Below are 19572 nucleotides of genomic sequence, written 5' to 3' on the forward strand. Positions count from 1 at the left end.
AATTCATGTTGAACCAAGACTGTAATGTGGTCAGAAGCTGAATGAACCTGGTGGAACCCAAACTGGGCATCACCGAGCAGGTTATTGCTGAGCAGGTGCTGCTTGATTGCTCCTATAATCAGTGTGTTGATGATCAAGAGTAGACTTATGAGATGGTAATTGATCGGGTAGAATTTGACTTGTTTTTTACGTACAGGTCATACCTGAGCAATTTTCCACATTGTCGGGTAGATGCCAGTGCTGTAACTTTACAGGAAGGACTTGGCTAGGGGAGCGGCAATTTCTGGAGTGCACATCTTCAATACAATTGCAGGAAAGTTATCAGGGTCTAGCTTTTGCAGTATCCAGCGTCTCCAACCATTTTGTGATATCAAGTGGAGTGAATCGAATTGGCTGATGACTGGCATCTGTAATGCTGGGGACCATTGCAGGAGGCCAAGATGAATTATCCGCTCAGCACTACTGGCTGAGGATTATAGTGGAAGCTTCAGTCTTATGTTTTACAAGGATGTGTTCGACTCTTCCATACTGAGGGTGGAGATGTTTGTGAAACCTCCTCCTCCAATGAGTCATTTAATTGTCCACACCCATTCACGACTGGATGGGACAGGACTGCAGAACATAGATTAAAAAGAATAGAATCCCTACAGTGTGGAAACAGGCCATTCAACACAATGCATCCACACCAACTCTCTGGACAGCATCCCACCCACACCCATCCCCCTACACTATCTCTGTAACCCTGTATTTCCCACAGTTAACCCATCTAACCTCCACGTTCCTGAACACTATGGATAATTTAAAATGGCCAAATCACCCTAACTTGAATATCTTGGACAGAGAGAGGAAAATAGAGCTGACATGGGAAGGACGTGCAAACTGCACACAGACAATGACCCAATCTGGAGATGAATTCGGGTGCCTGGTGTTGTGAGGCAGCAGTGCTAACCACTGAGCCACCGCGCTTGTTTTTCTGACAATTGACAATAGTTTTGTGGTCATTTGTAGATTCTTAATTTCAGATTTCTTTTTATTGAACTCAAATTCTACTATCTGCCACAGCAGGATTCAAATCGAAGTCCCCAAAACATGAGGTGAGTTTCCGGACTATCAGTCTAGCAACAATACCACTAAGGCATCACTACCCATCATCAAACAGAAAGCTTATTTTCACTATCTTCTCAAGCGCTGCACAGAGTGATCGTGAGAGAGTGGGAGAGAGATTGAAATTAAAATGAGAGCACGATGGGGATATTGAGAAGCTCAAGAGAGGTAGGCAATGGTGAAGATATGAAGTATAAAGAGAGGTACAGTGCATGTGGAGCAAACATATGTTGCTAAATAGCAACAGAGTAGGAGCTTGTCTACTCCGCCCACTCTTCTTCTTCTTGTCATCTTCTTTCTCTTCTCTTTCCCTTCTGTCTATTGCTTTTTATTTCTTCATTGTTTTCTCTTTGACTCCTGGCCTCCGGCGACTACCAGTGAGGAATGATGAGCATCAACTTCCAGTGAGTAACGAGCTCCGGCCTCTGGAGATGATCCCCTCACTCAGAGACAATCCCCGGCCTCCAGCAAGTGATGAAGCCCAGCTTCAAGTGAGAACTCCCGGACTGGTGCAACATTCTCCTACACTGGCCTCCCGGTGTGGTATGGTGATCTCCCGGCCAGGCACAGCGGCCTCCCGGTGTGGTACGGTGATCTCCCGGCCAGGCACAGCGGCCTCCCGGTGTGGTATGGTGATCTCCCGGCCAGGCACAGCGGCCTCCCGGTGTGGTATGGTGATCTCCTGGCCAGGCACAGCGGCCTCCCGGTGTGGTATGGTGATCTCCCGGTCAGGCACAGCGGCCTCCCGGTGTGGTATGGTGATCTCCCGGTCAGGCAGAGCGGCCTCCCGGTGTGGTATGGTGATCTCCCGGCCAGGCAGAGCGGCCTCCCGGTGTGGTACGGTGATCTCCCGGCCAGGCACAGCGTCCTCCCGGTGTGGATCTCCCGGTCAGGCACAGCGGCCTCCCGGTGTGGTATGGTGATCTCCCGGCCAGGCAGAGCGGCCTCCCGGTGTGGATCTCCCGGTCAGGCACAGCGGCCTCCCGGTGTGGTATGGTGATCTCCCGGTCAGGCACAGCGGCCTCCCGGTGTGGTACGGTGATCTCCCGGCCAGGCACAGCGGCCTCCCGGTGTGGATCTCCCGGTCAGGCACAGCGGCCTCCCGGTGTGGATCTCCCGGTCAGGCACAGCGGCCTCCCGGTGTGGTATGGTGATCTCCCGGCCAGGCACAGCGGCCTCCCGGTGTGGTATGGTGATCTCCCGGCCAGGCACAGCGGCCTCCCGGTGTGGGATGGTGATCTCCCGGTCAGGCACAGCGGCCTCCCGGTGTGGATCTCCCGGTCAGGCACAGCGGCCTCCCGGTGTGGTATGGTGATCTCCCGGTCAGGCACAGCGGCCTCCCGGTGTGGATCTCCCGGTCAGGCACAGCGGCCTCCCGGTGTGGGATGGTGATCTCCCGGTCAGGCAGAGCGGCCTCCCGGTGTGGGATGGTGATCTCCCGGTCAGGCACAGCGGCCTCCCGGTGTGGGATGGTGATCTCCCGGCCAGGCAGAGCGGCCTCCCGGTGTGGGATGGTGATCTCCCGGCCAGGCAGAGCGGCCTCCCGGTGTGGATCTCCCGGTCAGGCACAGCGGCCTCCCGGTGTGGATGGTGATCTCCCGGCCAGGCAGAGCGGCCTCCCGGTGTGGTATGGTGATCTCCCGGTCAGACACAGTGGCCTCCCGGTGTGGTATGGTGATCTCCCGGTCAGACACAGTGGCCTCCCGGTGTGGTATGGTGATCTCCCGGCCAGGCACAGCGGCCTCCCGGTGTGGTATGGTGATCTCCCGGTCAGGCACAGCGGCCTCCCGGTGTGGTATGGTGATCTCCCGGCCAGGCACAGCGGCCTCCCGGTGTGGATCTCCCAGTCAGGCACAGCGGCCTCCCGGTGTGGTATGGTGATCTCCCGGTCAGGCACAGCGGCCTCCCGGTGTGGTATGGTGATCTCCCGGCCAGGCACAGCGGCCTCCCGGTGTGGTATGGTGATCTCCCGGTCAGGCACAGCGGCCTCCCGGTGTGGTACGGTGATCTCCCGGCCAGGCACAGCGGCCTCCCGGTGTGGATCTCCCGGTCAGGCACAGCGGCCTCCCGGTGTGGATCTCCCGGTCAGGCACAGCGGCCTCCCGGTGTGGTATGGTGATCTCCCGGCCAGGCACAGCGGCCTCCCGGTGTGTGATGGTGATCTCCCGGCCAGGCAGAGCGGCCTCCCGGTGTGGTATGGTGATCTCCCGGTCAGACACAGTGGCCTCCCGGTGTGGTATGGTGATCTCCCGGTCAGGCACAGCGGCCTCCCGGTGTGGTATGGTGATCTCCCGGCCAGGCACAGCGGCCTCCCGGTGTGGGATGGTGATCTCCTGGCCAGGCACAGCGGCCTCCCGGTGTGGTATGGTGATCTCCCGGTCAGACACAGTGGCCTCCCGGTGTGGGATGGTGATCTCCCGGTCAGGCACAGCGGCCTCCCGGTGTGGTATGGTGATCTCCCGGTCAGGCACAGCGGCCTCCCGGTGTGGATCTCCCGGTCAGGCACAGCGGCCTCCCGGTGTGGGATGGTGATCTCCCGGTCAGGCACAGCGGCCTCCCGGTGCGTATGTTGCTGGCATAGTGTGAAGCCAGGGCCTGGTGTAGACTGGTAGCGATGTGTCAGCGTACTCCTGCTGGACTGAACTTTATTTCTGTAATGCTGGGCATTTTATTTCTGTGTTGTCGAAAATCTTGCATCAAAAGAAGCTGTGCTGTTGGTACTTTGGTATCTAAGATGGCCATGACATATAAACGTTTCCCCTACTCATTGAGTGTGTGACAATAAAGGCCATTCCATTCTATTCCAAGAGTAAATGACAACACTCAGCTGCACATTCATTTAAAGATGGAGTATGATAGAACCATAGAATCCCTACAGAGCAAAAGGAGGCCAATCAGCCCATCTAGTCTACACTTACCACCTCCCCCCCCCCCCCCCCCCCCACTCCACCCCACATAGAGCATCCCACCCTACCCTGGAACCCTACATTTTACTAGGCAAAAGTGAGCACTGCAGATGCTGGAAATCAGAGTCTAGATTCGAATAGTGCTGTAAAAGCACAGCAGGTCAGGCAGCATCTGAGGAGCAGGAAAATCAATGTTTCAGGCAAAAGCAATCCTGATGAAGGGCTTTTGCCTGAAATGTCGATTTTCCTGCTCCTCAGATGCTGCCTGACCTGCTGTGCCTTTCCAGTACCACTCTAATCTAGACCCTACATTTTACCTTGAGCAATCCATCGAGCCTGCACATCTTTGGGCACATTACTGAACTAGTAATCCAGAAACCTTGACAGACAAACATAAGTTTAAATCTCACATAAGCATTTCAAATCCATCTTTCAGGTGAGATCTGAAACCAAGGCCCACTCTGGATTCTCAGGAGGCCATAAAAGATTATGTCACTGTTTTAAAGCAGCAGTGGCATCCTCCCTGCTGTTCAGAGTCGGCACTTGTCTCTTATTCAACATTGCAAAAACAAATGGTCTGTTTGTTATCACTTTGCTGTTTGTGGAAGCCTGTTTTTGCACAAAGCAGCCATCGTTTTTCCTGAATTGCACAGTAAGATCATGAAAAAAGCACAGAATTGCCTTTGAAACAATTTACAAAGGCATTAGACTTCTTTGAGACCTCCAAAGTAGTCACTTTAAAGAGGCACAATTCGACCCTTAAATACATAAATGAGGGCCCTTTGTTTACAGTCCCTCTTAAAATGAACAAGAATGAACAAACTTTAGCCAAAATGTGTTAATTTCTGGCCACTTAGAGGTCTCCAAGTCAGACAGCACTCATTGCAGGTGCAAAAATATGCCACAAGAAATTTCCAGTTCTTTGCCTTTTTACAATATATGTAAATGATATAGAAGATGGTATCAGCAATAACATTAGCAAATTTGCTGATGATACAAAGCTGGGTGGTAGGGTGAAATGTGATGAGGATGTTAGGAGATTACAGGGTGACCTGGACAAGTTAGGTGAGTGGGCAGATGCATGGCAGATGCAGTTTAATGTGGATAAATGTCTGGTTATCCACTTTGGTGGCAAGAACAGGAAGGCAGATTACTACCTAAATGGTATCAAATTAGGTAAAGGGGCTGTTCAGAGAGATCTGGGTGTTCTTGTCCACCAGTGAATGAAGGCAAGCATGCAGGTACAGCAGGTCGTGAAGAAGGCTAATAGCATGCTGGCCTTCATAACAAGAGGAATTGAGTATAGAAGCAAAGAGGTGCTTCTGCAGCTGTACAGGGCCTCGGTGAGACCACACCTGGAGTACTGTGTACAGTTCTGGTCTCCAAATTTGAGGAAAGACATTCTGGCTATTGAGGGAGTGCAGCGTAGGTTCACGAGGTCAATTCCTGGAATGGCGGGATTACCTTACACTGAAAGACTGGAGCGACTGCGCTTGTATACCCTTGAGTTTAGAAGACTGAGAGGGGATCTGATTGAAACGTATAGGATTATGAAAGGATTGGACACTCTGGCAGGAGGAAACATATTTCCGCTGATGGGGGAGTGCCGAACCAGAGGACACAACTTAAAAATATGGGGTAGACCATTTAGGACAGAGATGAGGAGAAACTACTTCACCCAGAGAGTGGTGGCTGTGTGGAATGCTCTGCCCCAGAGGGCAGTGGAGGCCCAGTCTCTGGATTCATTTAAGAAAGAATTGGATAGAGCTCTTAAAGATAGTGGAGTCAAGGGTTATGGAGATAAGGCTGGAACAGGATACTGATTGGGAAAGATCAGCCATGATCATATTGAATGGCGGTGCAGGCTCGAAGGGCTGAATGGCCTACTCCTGCACCTATTGTCTATTGTCTATTGTCTATTGTCTATTTACAAGTTTTGCAGTCATTTGACAATATTAAAGTTATTCTATAATCCACTCCTTCAAACAAGAACCCAGTAAGGTAGTCACATTACCTTCTCTTCAATATTAGTGTCTTTAAACGTTAGTGTGATTTCATTAAGATAGGCATCCCGCAGCTTATCACTGCTGCGCACCTCAATGGCATGTTCAACTCTCTTGTTGATCTCATCGAACCTGGAGGAGGGGATTCCTGGGCTTATGTCCTTCTCAGATCTATGGGACTTTTTTCTCATTAAAGCTGCAATGATCTGGAGGAATAATGAAAAGGAAAAGGAACATCTGAAATTATGTAACAATACAGCAGCCTGGAGGTGAGGAAGGTTATAGAATTGGTGGTTAATCAGTGTGTAACTCGACTGTTAACAAGGCTATGTTCATCTGGAGGAAACAGCTTCAATCTTTCCTTCTGAGGTTCAACTGGAAGCAGTATCTGCTATCAGAAAGTTCTGAGTTCAAAGCCTCACTCAAGAGACACTCCCAGTATGTTTTGAATGATGCTAGCTTTTATAGATGTACCACCAAACACACCTCCTGTCCTCTCTCACCTGGATACAGAACATCGCATGATGTTGTTTTAAAGAAGGGCAGGCAGGTTCTGGTATCCTGACCACTCTTTGTTCCCTGAAGAAAGTAACTGATAGATTAACTCATTGCTGTTTATACACAGATTTGTTACTGCACTGTGCAGCATCCATACTTCAAAAGGTGATTCAATGGGTATCCTAAAGGGCTTCATAGACAAGGCACTATCTTTTCTTTACTATTGGCTTCAGTGTTCCATGAAATTAGGGAAGAGGTCCAGTCCTGATTCAGTGAGTTCTGTTAAAGACTGCATGTATGTGTAAGGACATAGACCTCAGCTTCAATCTGTGCCCCTTCCTCCCCCATGAATCTGCCAATGTCTCAGCTGATATCCCCACCTTACCCCTCTGATTCCAGCCAGTTGGTCAGAACACTACACAGCTCACAATCTCAGTCCTTTCAAAGATTTGTCTTGTCCAATCCACATTGTTTAGTTTTAAGATATAATCTTCTTTTTCAACCCAATGACTAAATGGAAATGGCAACGACACATGTCCGAGAGCATGTTACTGTACAACGGGAAAAGGATAACCTTACGGGCTGGAAATTTTACTCACTTTATTCAAACCAACTACTCTGTTGAAAGGATGGTCAAGCCTCCATGGGGTTTCAGCTTCCATGACTTGGAGCAGACTAGCATCAATGTGAAAACTGCTGCTGAATATAGTCTCTGTTTTTCTACGATCAAACTGTGATCTTGGAGCTCCAGCATCTGATTTCGCGATACTAACTCGTATTCGTGGTGCATCCCCAGTGAATTCATCGTGCTTGATGAAGTAGGTTTTAATGTTATATCGCTCCAATAAATCACCACGTTTGTGGCCATGAGCCACTTCAGTTTCATAGTCACCTCTCAAATGTTTCAAAGTTACTTCAGAGATATGGATTCGCCTAAGACACAGGAAATAACATTGATTATCCAGCCTGCTGGTTTTGGTACTTTTCTAAAGAATCTTATTTTACAAATATATGACAGTTTCTTCTTCCTCTCTGTCATTTATATCTCCCTATCTACCTGATCTCTTCCCTGTCTGTTTAATTGTCTCTATCTCTCTGCCTCACATTCACTGTCTCTATTTGAAAATTGGTAACTGTTTTTCAGTCACACACTCTCCCATGTGCTTCCCCCTCTTTGCTCCAAGATTCTTGATCTTGTTTCATTTCCCTGTTAGTCTGTTTGGCCTCTTGTTAAACAAGAGAGTCTGTCTCTCTCTTTGTACCTCTGACTGTGTTGATATGAATCATGGTTACACATTTTCCTTTTATTCTCTGCTTGTTGTCTCTGCCTGGACGACTTTCCTGCACTAGCTGAGCTGTGTTTTTGTGAAGTACCGTAGTTGTTCACCTTCTCACTTTCTTTCTATCACTCAGATTTTCCATGTTCATTAATCACATTTTCTTTCCATTGAACCTTGAAATATTTTATTCAGTGGTTGCGTTCTTTTTTACAGTCGCACATAACCAATCCACCACCTCCCCTCCCCAGAACCATGGCAATTCCCATCCTCTGCCATTTAAATACTTAGTCATGACACAATGGGGTGGACTCTCACACCTGAATCAGAAGGTTGTGGGCTTAAGTCCCAATCAGCAACTTGAATGCAAAAATCATAAGAATCAAAAACAGTTTAGGTTATTCCAGCACATACTGGGGGAACGCTTTGCAGTGGCAGATGTGGGTTTCCAGAGGAGACATTAAGCTGAGGCTTGATGTGGCCTCTTGGAGATAGCGTAAAAGATTCTGCAGCTATATTTGAACAGCATGGGAATTACTGAAACAGATTAACTGGTTTTTATCACTTTGTGGGAGACTACCACAAGTAAATTGGCTGCTGCTTTACTTATAGTCTCTGCCTTTCACCTGGTGCAAAGCAATTTGGGTTTGAGGTCAGAAAAGGAGTAATGAAATGTAGTTCCTCAATCACACACAATTCTGAGTCTTGATCACACACTCTCTGCCTTGTTTTACACTGTCTTTTTAAGTCCTTCTCTGTCTCTCCAACGTTTGGTACACTCTTACCCAGGTTGACCTGTAGATTCGAGCTCGTCAGCTATGCTTACATCCAATGACCACACATCAAACTGCCACTTCCGTAGACCCAGTACACCACACAGGACAAAGCCAGAATGGATCCCGATCCGCATATCAATGTCTGCTTGAAAACTTGACCTGATCTTCCTAAATGACAGAAAAAACAATCAGCTAGAAATAGTATTCAACATGTTTCATTTAATGGAAATACTGAGACACTGCAGTGGCACCACAGCGAGAAGGTCATGAAGCTAAGAGCATAAAGACCGTTCCTTTGGATTTTACTGTACTTTTGATTGTGGACTTAATTGGAAAAAGGATTGTTGACAATAAAGAGCTGACAGAAATTTCTGCACTGAAAATAACCAATGCTGGAGATCCCAGCAGGTCAGGCGGTATCCGTGGAGAGAGAGCAAGCTAACGTTTTGAGTTTAGATGACTCTTCATTCAAGCTGAGATGAAGTGTGGAGGGGGCAGCATTTATGCTATAATTGGGGGGCATGGGTGTGTGAGGGTGGTGGGTGGTGGGTGCTGGTGGAGAAAGGATGTTGATTGTTCAGATTAAGTTTCTGTACTTAAACTAATTTGTGAAAATTATTGGAAATCATTGTTGTGTTTATTTACTGCTTTGATGATTCCTGGGAAGGTGAACAACAAGTGGACATGAACAAAAATGATACAGAATGATACAGAATTCCAAAATGAAGCTTTTGGAATTCTAGAAGGGGAGGTGGTCTCACTCTCTCTTTTTCTCTCTAGTAAAATGCCTGAAGCTAAAGCAAGTCAGCTGGTATCACCTGTCGGTTGATGTAAGGTGATGTTATCAACCAATAAGTCAGAGAAATTACAGTTTGTGAGTCAGTCACTCTGTATTGCCTGTGAAGACCTGAGAGAACGGGATGGAAAAGATCAGAAAACTGAAGGAGTTGGGAAACAAAGGGACAATTCACCAAATCCTGAGATCTGGTTCCATTGAAGTGTTTGCCCAGTATTTGTTTTACCTCCATCCATGACACCATAATATTTCTGGCTGTGTCTGTCTGTATGTGTGTGTAGAGGGAGTTTTTTTTTGGGGGGGCGTGGGGCAGGTGCAGTGTGTGCTCTGCTGTTTGTAATTTTTATTAATGACTTAGAGGAGGGAGTCGAAGGGTGGGTCAGTAAATTTGCAGATGATACAAAGATAGGTGGAGTTGTGGACAGTGAGGAGGGCTGTTGTCGGCTGCAGAGGGACTTAGATATGATGCAGAGCTGGGCTGAGGAGTGGCAGATGGAGTTCAACCCTGCCAAGTGTGAGGTTCTCCATTTTGGAAGAACAAATAAGAATGCGGAATACAGGGTTAATGGTAGGGTTCTTGGTCAGGTGGAGGAACAGAGGGATCTTGGGGTCTATGTACATAGATCTTTGAAGGTTGCCACTCAGGTGGATAGAGTTTGTAAGAAGGCCTATGGAGTATTATCGTTCATTAGCAGAGGGATTGAATTCAAGAGTTGTGAGGTGATGTTGCAGCTGTACAGGACTTTGGTTAGGCCACATTTGGAGTACTGTGTGCAGTTCTGGTCGCCTCACTTTAGGAAAGATGTGGAAGCTTTGGAGAGGGTGCAGCGAAGATTTACCAGGATGTTGCCTGGAATGGAGAGTAGGTCGTACGAGGATAGGTTGAGAGTTCTCGGCCTTTTCTCGTTGGAACGGCGAAGGATGAGGGGTGACTTGATCGAGGTTTATAAGATGATCAGAGGAATAGATAGAGTAGACAGTCAGAAACTTTTTCCCCGGGTACAACAGAGTGTTACAAGGGGACATAAATTTAAGGTGAAGGGTGGAAGGTATAGGGGAGATGTCAGGGGTGGGTTCTTTACCCAGAGAGTGGTGGGGGCATGGAATGCGCTGCCCGAGGGAGTGGTAGAGTCAGATTCATTGGCGACCTTTAAGCGGCATTTGGATAGGTACATGGATGGGTGCTTAATCTAGGATAGAAGTTCGACACAACATCGTGGGCCGAAGGGCCTGTTCTGTGCTGTATTGTTCTATGCTCTATGTTCTATGACATTTGTTTGGAGGAGTGAGAGGGCCTCCTCCTGAGTTTATTATACCTGTTTTCACTCAAAAAGAGGACAGAGCCAATGTTTCAGTAAAGGTGAAGGCAGTTGTGAGGGTAAAAATAAAGATAAGTTACTTAAATATTTTGGCAGCATTAAAAGTAGAGAAGTTATTTGGTCTAGATGGGATGGACGTGACAATTTTGAGGAAAGTCACAAAATGAAATTAAAGAGGCACTAAGCACAATTTGACAACAGAAGCAGGAAAACTATGCTGAAACTCAATAAAGCACATGTTAGACTACAACCATGCCCCGTTCCAATTACACCTTTGGAAGGATTGTGAAGTCCCTTGACCAGGTTAAAAGGTCAGTACCTGGGAACCCCACACTGTCGGAGGCTCACTGCTGAGGGAGTGCCATAGCGTCAGAGGGTCAAGTACTGAGAGAGTGCCACACTGTTGGAGGGTCACTGCTGAGAGGAGTGCCATAGTGTCATCAGAAGGTCAGTGTTGAGAGAGCACCGCACTGTCAGAGGTTCAGTACAGAGGGAATATAGTACTGACGGAGGGTCAATATTGAGGGAGTGTGCTGCACTGTCAGAGGTTGGTGCTGCCAAACCCTTTGTCCAGGAGAGCAGTGTAAGTAGAGACGATAAATAATTTAATTGGTAACTGACTGGGCTTTTGAGGGAAATAAACTCATATGGTGGTGGATTATGGAAGGGTTAATAGGAGTTATTGCACTGCTGTTCGGAGAGGGTGCATGAACTTGATGGGTCAACTTACCTCTGTACCATAATTACTCTAAGATTATTATTCGATGACTATGTTCCTTAACATCTGCCTCTTAGACAAAGTTTTTGGCCATCTACTCAAATACTATACTATTTATTTGACTTGCATTTAATTTGCTATTGAAGCTTTATTGAAATTTTTCAATATTCTACTATGTCAAAGGTGCTGGATAAACATAGTGCTATATGGCTCAATATTAATGTTTGTCTGATAATGTTGCTGAGAAAGGTCTCACAATACTGTCGGCTCTGTAAACTCTCTGGAGGAGGTTGTAGAGTACTGGCAACATCATTGGACAATTCACCCTAAGACCCAGGCTCTGTGTTTTGGGGTCATTGCTTTGAAACCCATCATGGCAGATAGTGAAATTTGAATTCAATTAGAAGTAACTCAAATTACAACTATGTAGCCACTGTTAAATATCATTAAAAAATCCATTGGTTCACAAATGCCATCTTGTCTTAAATAAGCTCAATGATTTGGCCTCAGCAGCCTTCTGCAGCAATGAGTTCCACAGACTGTCCACCTCCCATCTGGAGACATTCCTCCTCATTTCAGTTCTAAAAGGTGGTCCCTTCACTGTGTCTGTGCTCTCAAGTCCTAGACTCACTGACTAGTGGAAACATTTTTTTCCATGTCCACATTATTCAGTATTCTGTAAGTTTCAATCAAATCCCCTCTTGGAGGGTCAGTGTGAACTTGCTGGGCTGAAGGGCCTGTTTCCACATGGTAGGGAATCGAATCGAATCATTCTTCTGAACTCCAAGTCCTTTACTCAGAGGGTGGTGGGGGTCTGGAATGTGTTGCCAATGGAGGTGGAAGAGGCGGGCACGATAGTGTCATTTAAGATGTATCTAGACTATTCTTGATTGAGCAGGAAGCAGAGGGACACAGATCCTTAGAAAATAGGAGACAGGTTTAGATAGAGGATATTGATCAGTGCAGGCTTGGACGGCCAAAGGGCCTGTTCCTGTGCTGTAATTTTCTTTGCTTTTTTGTTCTTTGTTCCATCGAGTATAGATCCAGAGTCCACAACTACTCCTCATATAATAAGCCCTTCATCCTCGGATCATTCCTGTAAACTTCCTCTGGATTCTCTCCAAGGCCAGCACATCCTTCTTTAGATACTGAGCCCAAAACTGCTCACCATATTGCAAATTTGGTCTGACCAGAGCCTTATACAGTCTCTTGAAATGAACGTTAACATTGAATTTGCCTTCCTAACACCAAATGAACATGTATGTTAACATTAAGATAATTCTAAACTCAGACCTCACAATCCCAGTGCTTCAGATTTCCAAAGTCTTTCCCCCTTTAAAAAATAGTCTAATCCTCTATTGTTCCTAACAAGGTGCATAACCTCACACTTTCACACATTGTATTCATCTGTCACTTCTTTGCCCACTTTCTCAGCCTGTCCAAGTCCTTCTGCAGTGCCCACCCACACCCTCCCCAACCTGCCCCTCCATCTTTCTTTGGGTCATCTACAAACTTAGTAACAATGCCCTCAGTTCCTTCATCCAGGTCGTTAATGTATAATGTGAATAGTTGTGGTCACAACACTGACCCCTGTGGAATTATACTGGTTGCCAGCTGCCATTGTGAAAAAGACCCCTTTATCCCCACTCTCTGCCTTCTGTCGGTCAGTCAGCTAATCCTCTATCCATGCCAGGACATAACCCCTAACACATGGGCTCTTATTTAGCAGCCTCCTATGCAGTACCTTGTCAGAGGCCTTCTGGAAAGCCAAATAGATCATGTTCACTAGCTCTCCTCTGTCTTAACGTGTTCATTACCTCCTCAAAGAATTCAGACTGATTTGTCAGGCTTGACCTCTACTTGATAAAGCCCCATACCACTTTTAAGTACTCTGTAATCTCATCCTTCATAACAGATTGTGAAATCTTCCCAATGACTGAGGTCAGGCTAACCGGCTTATAACTTCCCGTCTTCTGCCTCCCTCTGTTCGTAAACACTAGTGTTATATTAGCCATTTTCTAGTCCCCTGGGACCCTCCCTGGCTCCAGTGATTCCTGAAAGATTACCACCAGTGCCTCCGCAATCTCCTTAGCTATCTTAGCTATCCAGAACTCTGAGGTGTAGTCCATCAGACCTTCCAACTTCCCAGCACTTTCTCATTGGTGATGGCCACTACACTTACCTCTGTCTCTTCATTCTCTTGAGTTTTAGAATATTGCTAGCATCTTCTACCATGAAAACAGATGCAAAATACCTATTCAGTCCCTCTGCCATTTCTTTGTTCCCATCACAACTTCTCCAGCCTCATTTTCCAGTGGTCAAATGTCTATTCTTGCCTCCTTCCTGCCTTTTTTATATCTGAAAAATGTTCTTACAATCTTTTTGTATATTACTAGCTAGCTTACCCTCATATTTTATCTTGTCCTCTCTTATTGCTTTTTTACTTATCTTCTGTTGGTTTTTAAAGATTTCCCAATGCTCTGACTTCCCACTAATCTTCACCACATTCTATGTATTTTCTTTTGCTCTTATGCTGTCCCTGACTTCCCTTGTCAGTCATGGTTGCCTTATCCTTCCTAATAATATTTCTTCTTCCTTGGGAGGAATTTCTGCTGTGCGTCCCAAATTTCCCCCAAGAACTCCTTCCATTGCTGCTCCACCATCTTCCTTGCTAGGCTCCCTCTTTCAATCAACTTTGGACAGATCCTCTTTCGTGTCGCTATGGTCACCTTTACTTTATTGTAATACCATTAACATCTGATTCCAGCTTCTCCCTTTCAAACTGCAGGTGAACTTGATCATATTATGGTCACTGCCTTCACCTTAAGTTCCCTAATGAAATCTGTTTTATTACACATCAAATCCAGAATTATCTGTTCCCTAGTGGGCTCTACTACAAGCTGTGTAGACATTCCACAAATTCCGTTCCTTGGGATCTGCTACCACCCTGATTTTTCCAGTCCACCTGCTTATTGAAGTTTACCTTGATTTTCTTTCACTGTTTTTCTATTGTGGTGGTCTCTCCTCCATTGCTTTAACCCTGCAATATTGCATCAGAAATCTCTGGATTTAGTCTTTTGTGTCTTCTGTTAGTTACCAGAGAATGGTTTTAGGTTCTTTTGGGAATGTTGGCCTATTATTCTAGGCTTGGAAACGTTGCATAAAGGCATCTATATTTTCTGAAGAGAGCTGGTGTCACTTGAAATTAAATCCTTCAGCTACAACCTTCATTTTGTTTCCAGCACTCCGACCTGATTAAAGACTTCTTCTTATGTATCCATTCAGTACTGAAATGGGTTAACCCCATGGTACCTGATGGGATTAATGGAGCAAATCATGGAGTAGGTGGAAATCTCTTCATCTGACTCAGAATATCATGGGTTCAAAACCCACTGGGAAGACCTGAGACCATAATCCTGGCTAACAATCCAGTGCAGCATAGCAACACTATTGCAATGTTGGTGCTAGATTTTGTGTCCAGAAATTGGGTGGTCACTCACCATTATGAAAGTATAATAGCCATGATGTGGAGGTGCCAGTATTCAACTGGGTTGGACAAGGTCAAAAATACTACGACACCAGGTTATAGTCCAAAAGGTTTATTTGGAAACAATAGCTTTCGGATCACTGCTACTAGCACCTGTTGAAGGAACAGCACTCCGAAAGCTAGTGTTTTCAAATAAACCCATCAAAGTATGATAGGACATGACAATATTATTGCAGCATTACCTCACCATAGCCTAAAATGACAGAAGATAAACAAGTTTGGAAGTTAGCAGCCAGCCTAGGCTGCCATTTTGAAAGGACAAATTAAGTTACTGAGATTGTTAGTGACCCAATCATCTGCATTTTGTTTGTTACCAGCCTCATTTCTTAGATATCATTTTTATTTATCCTTGGGATGTGAGTGTCACTGCCTGATCCAACATTCATTGCTCAGACCTCGTTGCTCTTGAGAAGGTAGTGGTGAACTGCCTTCTTGAACCACTACAGTCCATATTACGTGGGTATACATCCATTGGGTGCATATTCCCCAGTTTATAGCTTCCACATTGTAACCGAACTGGGACTTTAATCTTAAAAGTCACAAGCTAAAGAAATGATTGATGAAGTTTTATGATGGTAACTGGTGAATGTCTGGGGACTGTACTGAGTCAGATATATGAACAAATATCTGAACAAAGTGGCCCTGTAATGGGTGTTAATTGGCTTTCTTACCGAATTGCTCGGATCATCCCTAGACCTAGTTCCACACAGCAATGGGCATGATCATCACGTGGGTCAGGCAGTCCTGAAACAGCGTAGTAGCAGTCACCCAGAATCTTGATCCGTAAACAGTTGTGTTCCTATTGAGTGGAAGGTCAAATGTTTAAACTAATTTCTCTTTTGATGAATTCTTATGAAGAACTTAAATGTTTTGTACCTGACTTATTCCAATAGCTGGAATGTCATTTGACACCAGAAACATGAGTGTTTCAGGCCCTGAATAACTCCAGAGATTAACTGACCATTCAACTGACTGACAAGATGAAGAGAGCATCAGTGCCTCTATCTGCCCCAGATGTCCTCTGCAAATCTCCTCCAGCACTTGTATGTCCACTGTTATAAATATGCTTTATCACTGAGGGTCATAACTTCATTTGCCTCGGCCCCAAACTCAGGATTTCCTCGCTATATTTTTCTGACTCTCTATCTTATATTCTTTTTTTTAAGTGTCCCTTTATAATTTGCCTTTTAAACCAAGGTCTTAGTCATCTATCTCCTCATGTGGCTTCACCTCCCACTTGGTTTTGTAAAGCTCCTATCAAGCTGCTTGGGATGCTTTTCTAAAATTCTGAACTGTTGCTCTTTTTTAAACATCTTAGGAGTTCCTGGATTTTTGTTTTATGCTCATACAATTGTTGGAGGCACGATGGCTCATATAATTATTGGCAGAACAATGACTCAGTGGTTAAGCCTGCTGCCTCACAGCGCCAGGGACCCCAGTTCGATTCCAGCTGTGTGGAGTTAGCACATTCTCGCTTTGTCTGTGTGGGTTTTCTCCCACAGTACAAAGATGTGCAGGTTAGGTGAATCAGGTTATAGTCCAGCAGGTTTACTTGGTGCTCTGGTGTGGTGTGATTTTTCACTTTGTCCACCCCAGTCCAACACCGGCTCCTCTACATCATGATATGGAAAGTCCAACCTGCAGGTCGCGAGTGTGATGCAATGCACAAGTGCGGGATTGGAAGAAGGTTTCTTAGAAGGTGCATCTTGTTTCTTATCTAAAGCAGCCAAATTACTTATATCATTCTTATTGCAGATAAACTGCACCCCTCTACCCACTTGCCCAGCTTCATTCTTGCCCTCTCATACACCTGATACTCCCTGTAGCCATTCACTTATCCTCATGTCTCGTGCACAGGAGCCTTGCAAATAGCAATTAGTGCAGATGAAAAAATGGCAAAGCTCGTCCAATAAAATCAATAAAACTTTATTTGGATGTCAATCAAATACTAGGAAAAAAGGAGGCCCATTGTGAGTAAAATTTAATTGGTTAAGTGTCCTTTCAGTTATGAAACAGTCACAAAAATAAACATTGTATCGGGAAGATGGAGGGAAATTATTTTATCAGCAAACAAAACAAAGTGCGGTGCTTTGTCACCTGATTTCCTCCTCCATGATGACACAGAAGTCTGACCCATATCTCAACTGCTTCAAGGATGGATGAAGCAAAGAGATTTCGGATGGTCTGGTCTATTATCCTTATTGCACTTAACACTTCCAGGAGCCTCCCCACGGCAGGAGGGAAGCTCTCAATTGTGAAGCACACCAGAAGGCTCAGAATTATTTTTAATTTTTGAATTTTTCAGAGAGGCAATGGAATAGTGATATTATCACTTGAATGGTAATCCAGAGACCATGGTAATGTTCTGGGGAACCCAATTCTAATCCCACTATATCAGATGGTGGAATCTGAATTTTTAAAAAAATGAAAATCTAGAATATAACTGTCATAAAAATCCATTTAATTCATTTATGCTCTTTTGGGGAGGAAATCTGCCATCCTGGGCTGGCTGACATGTGACTTCAGATCACTAGGTATGTGATTGTCCCTGAGCTGCTGCCTGAACTAGCCGAACAAGCCACTTACTCAAATCAAAAACTCTTAAAAAAATCTCAAAGGAATGACACTGGACAGACCATATGGCATCAAACTAAATGCCAGAAACTATTACACCCCATCACAAACACTGAAAACAATCACAAACTCAGTCCTGTCAAGAATTAGCTCATGTGATCTGGGCAGATTGATTAGCAGGAACAACAGGAAGTAAGCAGTGACAAACATTTAAGAAGATAAAAACAATGACTGCAGATTCTGGATTAGTGGTGCTGGAAGAGCACAGCAGTTCAGGCAGCATCTGAGGCGCAGTAAAATCGAGGTTTCGGGTAAAAGCCCTTCATCAAGAATACAGGCAGAGAGCCTAAAGGTTGGAGAGATAAGTGAGAGGAAGGTGGGGATGGAGAGAAAGTAGCATAGAGTACAATAGGTGAGTGGGGGAGGGGATGAAGGTGTTAGGTCAGGGGGGGCAGGGTGGAGTGGATAGGTGGAAAAGGAGATAGGCAGGTAGGACAAGTCCGGACAAGTCATGGGGACAGTGCTGAGCTGGAAGTTTGGAACTGCGGTGAGGTGGGGGAAGGGGAAATGAGGAAACTGTTGAAGTCCACATTGATGCCCTGGGGTTGAAGTGTTCCGAGGCGGAAGATGAGGCGTTCTTCCTCCAAGTGTCTGGTGGTGAGGGAGCGGCGGTGAAGGAGGCCCAGGACCTCCATGTCCTCGGCAGAGTGGGAGGGGGAGTTGAAATGTTGGGCCACGGGGCGGTTTGGTTGATTGGTGCGGGTGTCCCGGAGATGTTCCCTAAAGCGCTCTGCTTGGAGGTGCCCAGTCTCCCCAATCTAGAGGAGTTCACATCGGGAGCAATGGATACAATAAATGATATTAGTGGATGTGCAAGTAAAACTTTGATGGATGTGGAAGGCTCCTTTAGGGCCTTGGGCGGAGGTGAGGGAGGAGGTGTGGGCGCAGGTTTTGCAATTCCTGTGGTGGCAGGGGAAGGTGCCAGGATGGGAGGGTGGGTTGTAGGGGGGCATGGACCTGACCAGGTAGTCACGAAGGGAACAGTCTTTGCAGAAAGTGGGTAGGGGAGGGGAGGGAAATATATCCCTGGTGGTGGGGTCTGTTTGGAGATGGCGAAAATGTTAGCGGATGATTTGGTTTCTGCGAAGGTTGGTAGGGTGGAAGGTGAGCACCAGGGGCGTTCTGTCCTTGTTATGGTTGGAGGGGTGGGGACTGAGGGCAGAGATGCGGGATGTGGACGAGATGCGTTGGAGTGCTTTTTTAACCACGTGGGAAGGGAAATTGTGATCTCTAAAGAAGGAGGCCATCTGGTGTGTTCTGTGGTGGAACTGGTCTTCCTGGGAGCAGATCTGGCGGAGGCGGAGGAATTGGGAATACGGGATGGCACTTTTGCAGGAGGTAGGGTGGGAAGAGGTGGAATCCAGTTAGCTGTGGGAGTCGGTGGGTTTGTAAAAAATGTCAGTGTCAAGTTGGTCGTCATTAATGGAGATGGAGGAGTCCAGGAAGAGGAGGGAGGTGTCAGAGATGGTCCAGGTAAATTTAAGGTCAGGGTGGAATGTGTTGGTGAAGTTGATGAATTGCTCAACCTCCTCGTGGGAGCACGAGGTGGCGCCAATGCAGTCATCAATGTAGCGGAGGAAGAGGTGGGGAGTGGTGCCGGTGTAATTACGGAAGATCAACTGTTCTACATAGCCAACAAAGAGACAGGCAGAGCTGGGACCCATACGTGTGCCCATGGCTACCCCTTTGGTCTGGAGGAAATGGGAGGATTCGAAGGAGAAATTGTTAAGGGTGAGGACCAGTTCGGCCAAACGAATGAGATTGTCGGTGGAAGGGTACTGTTGGGGACGTCGGGAGAGGAAGAAACGGAGGACTTGGAGGCCCTGGTCATGGCGGATGGAGGTGTAGAGGGATTGGATATCCATGGTGAAGATGAGGCGTTGGGGGCCGGGGAAATGGAAGTCTTGGAGGAGGTGGAGGGCATGGGTGGTGTCTTGAACGTTTGTGAGGAGTTCCTGAACTAGGGGGGATAGAACAGTGTCGAAGTAGGTAGA

General features: G+C 46.4%; 1 protein-coding gene across 1 annotated transcript in view; it reads right to left on the bottom strand.

Moving 5' to 3' along the window:
• Positions 1-19572, bottom strand: part of LOC140482632 (adenylate cyclase type 8-like) — a 160220-nt gene that overhangs the window by 79925 nt on the left and 60723 nt on the right. The window contains exons 5-12 of the mRNA XM_072580140.1: positions 15616-15743; positions 8574-8732; positions 7111-7444; positions 6025-6219; positions 3107-3581; positions 2555-2944; positions 2142-2378; positions 1631-1986 (exon numbers count right to left, since the gene is read on the bottom strand). Of these exons, the coding sequence (XP_072436241.1) occupies positions 1631-1986; positions 2142-2378; positions 2555-2944; positions 3107-3581; positions 6025-6219; positions 7111-7444; positions 8574-8732; positions 15616-15743 (2274 nt within the window). The remainder of the gene's footprint in view (positions 1-1630; positions 1987-2141; positions 2379-2554; positions 2945-3106; positions 3582-6024; positions 6220-7110; positions 7445-8573; positions 8733-15615; positions 15744-19572) is intronic.

The sequence above is a fragment of the Chiloscyllium punctatum genome, chromosome 11, assembly GCF_047496795.1.
Source record: "Chiloscyllium punctatum isolate Juve2018m chromosome 11, sChiPun1.3, whole genome shotgun sequence".
In the NCBI taxonomy this organism is placed as follows: Eukaryota; Metazoa; Chordata; class Chondrichthyes; order Orectolobiformes; family Hemiscylliidae; genus Chiloscyllium; species Chiloscyllium punctatum.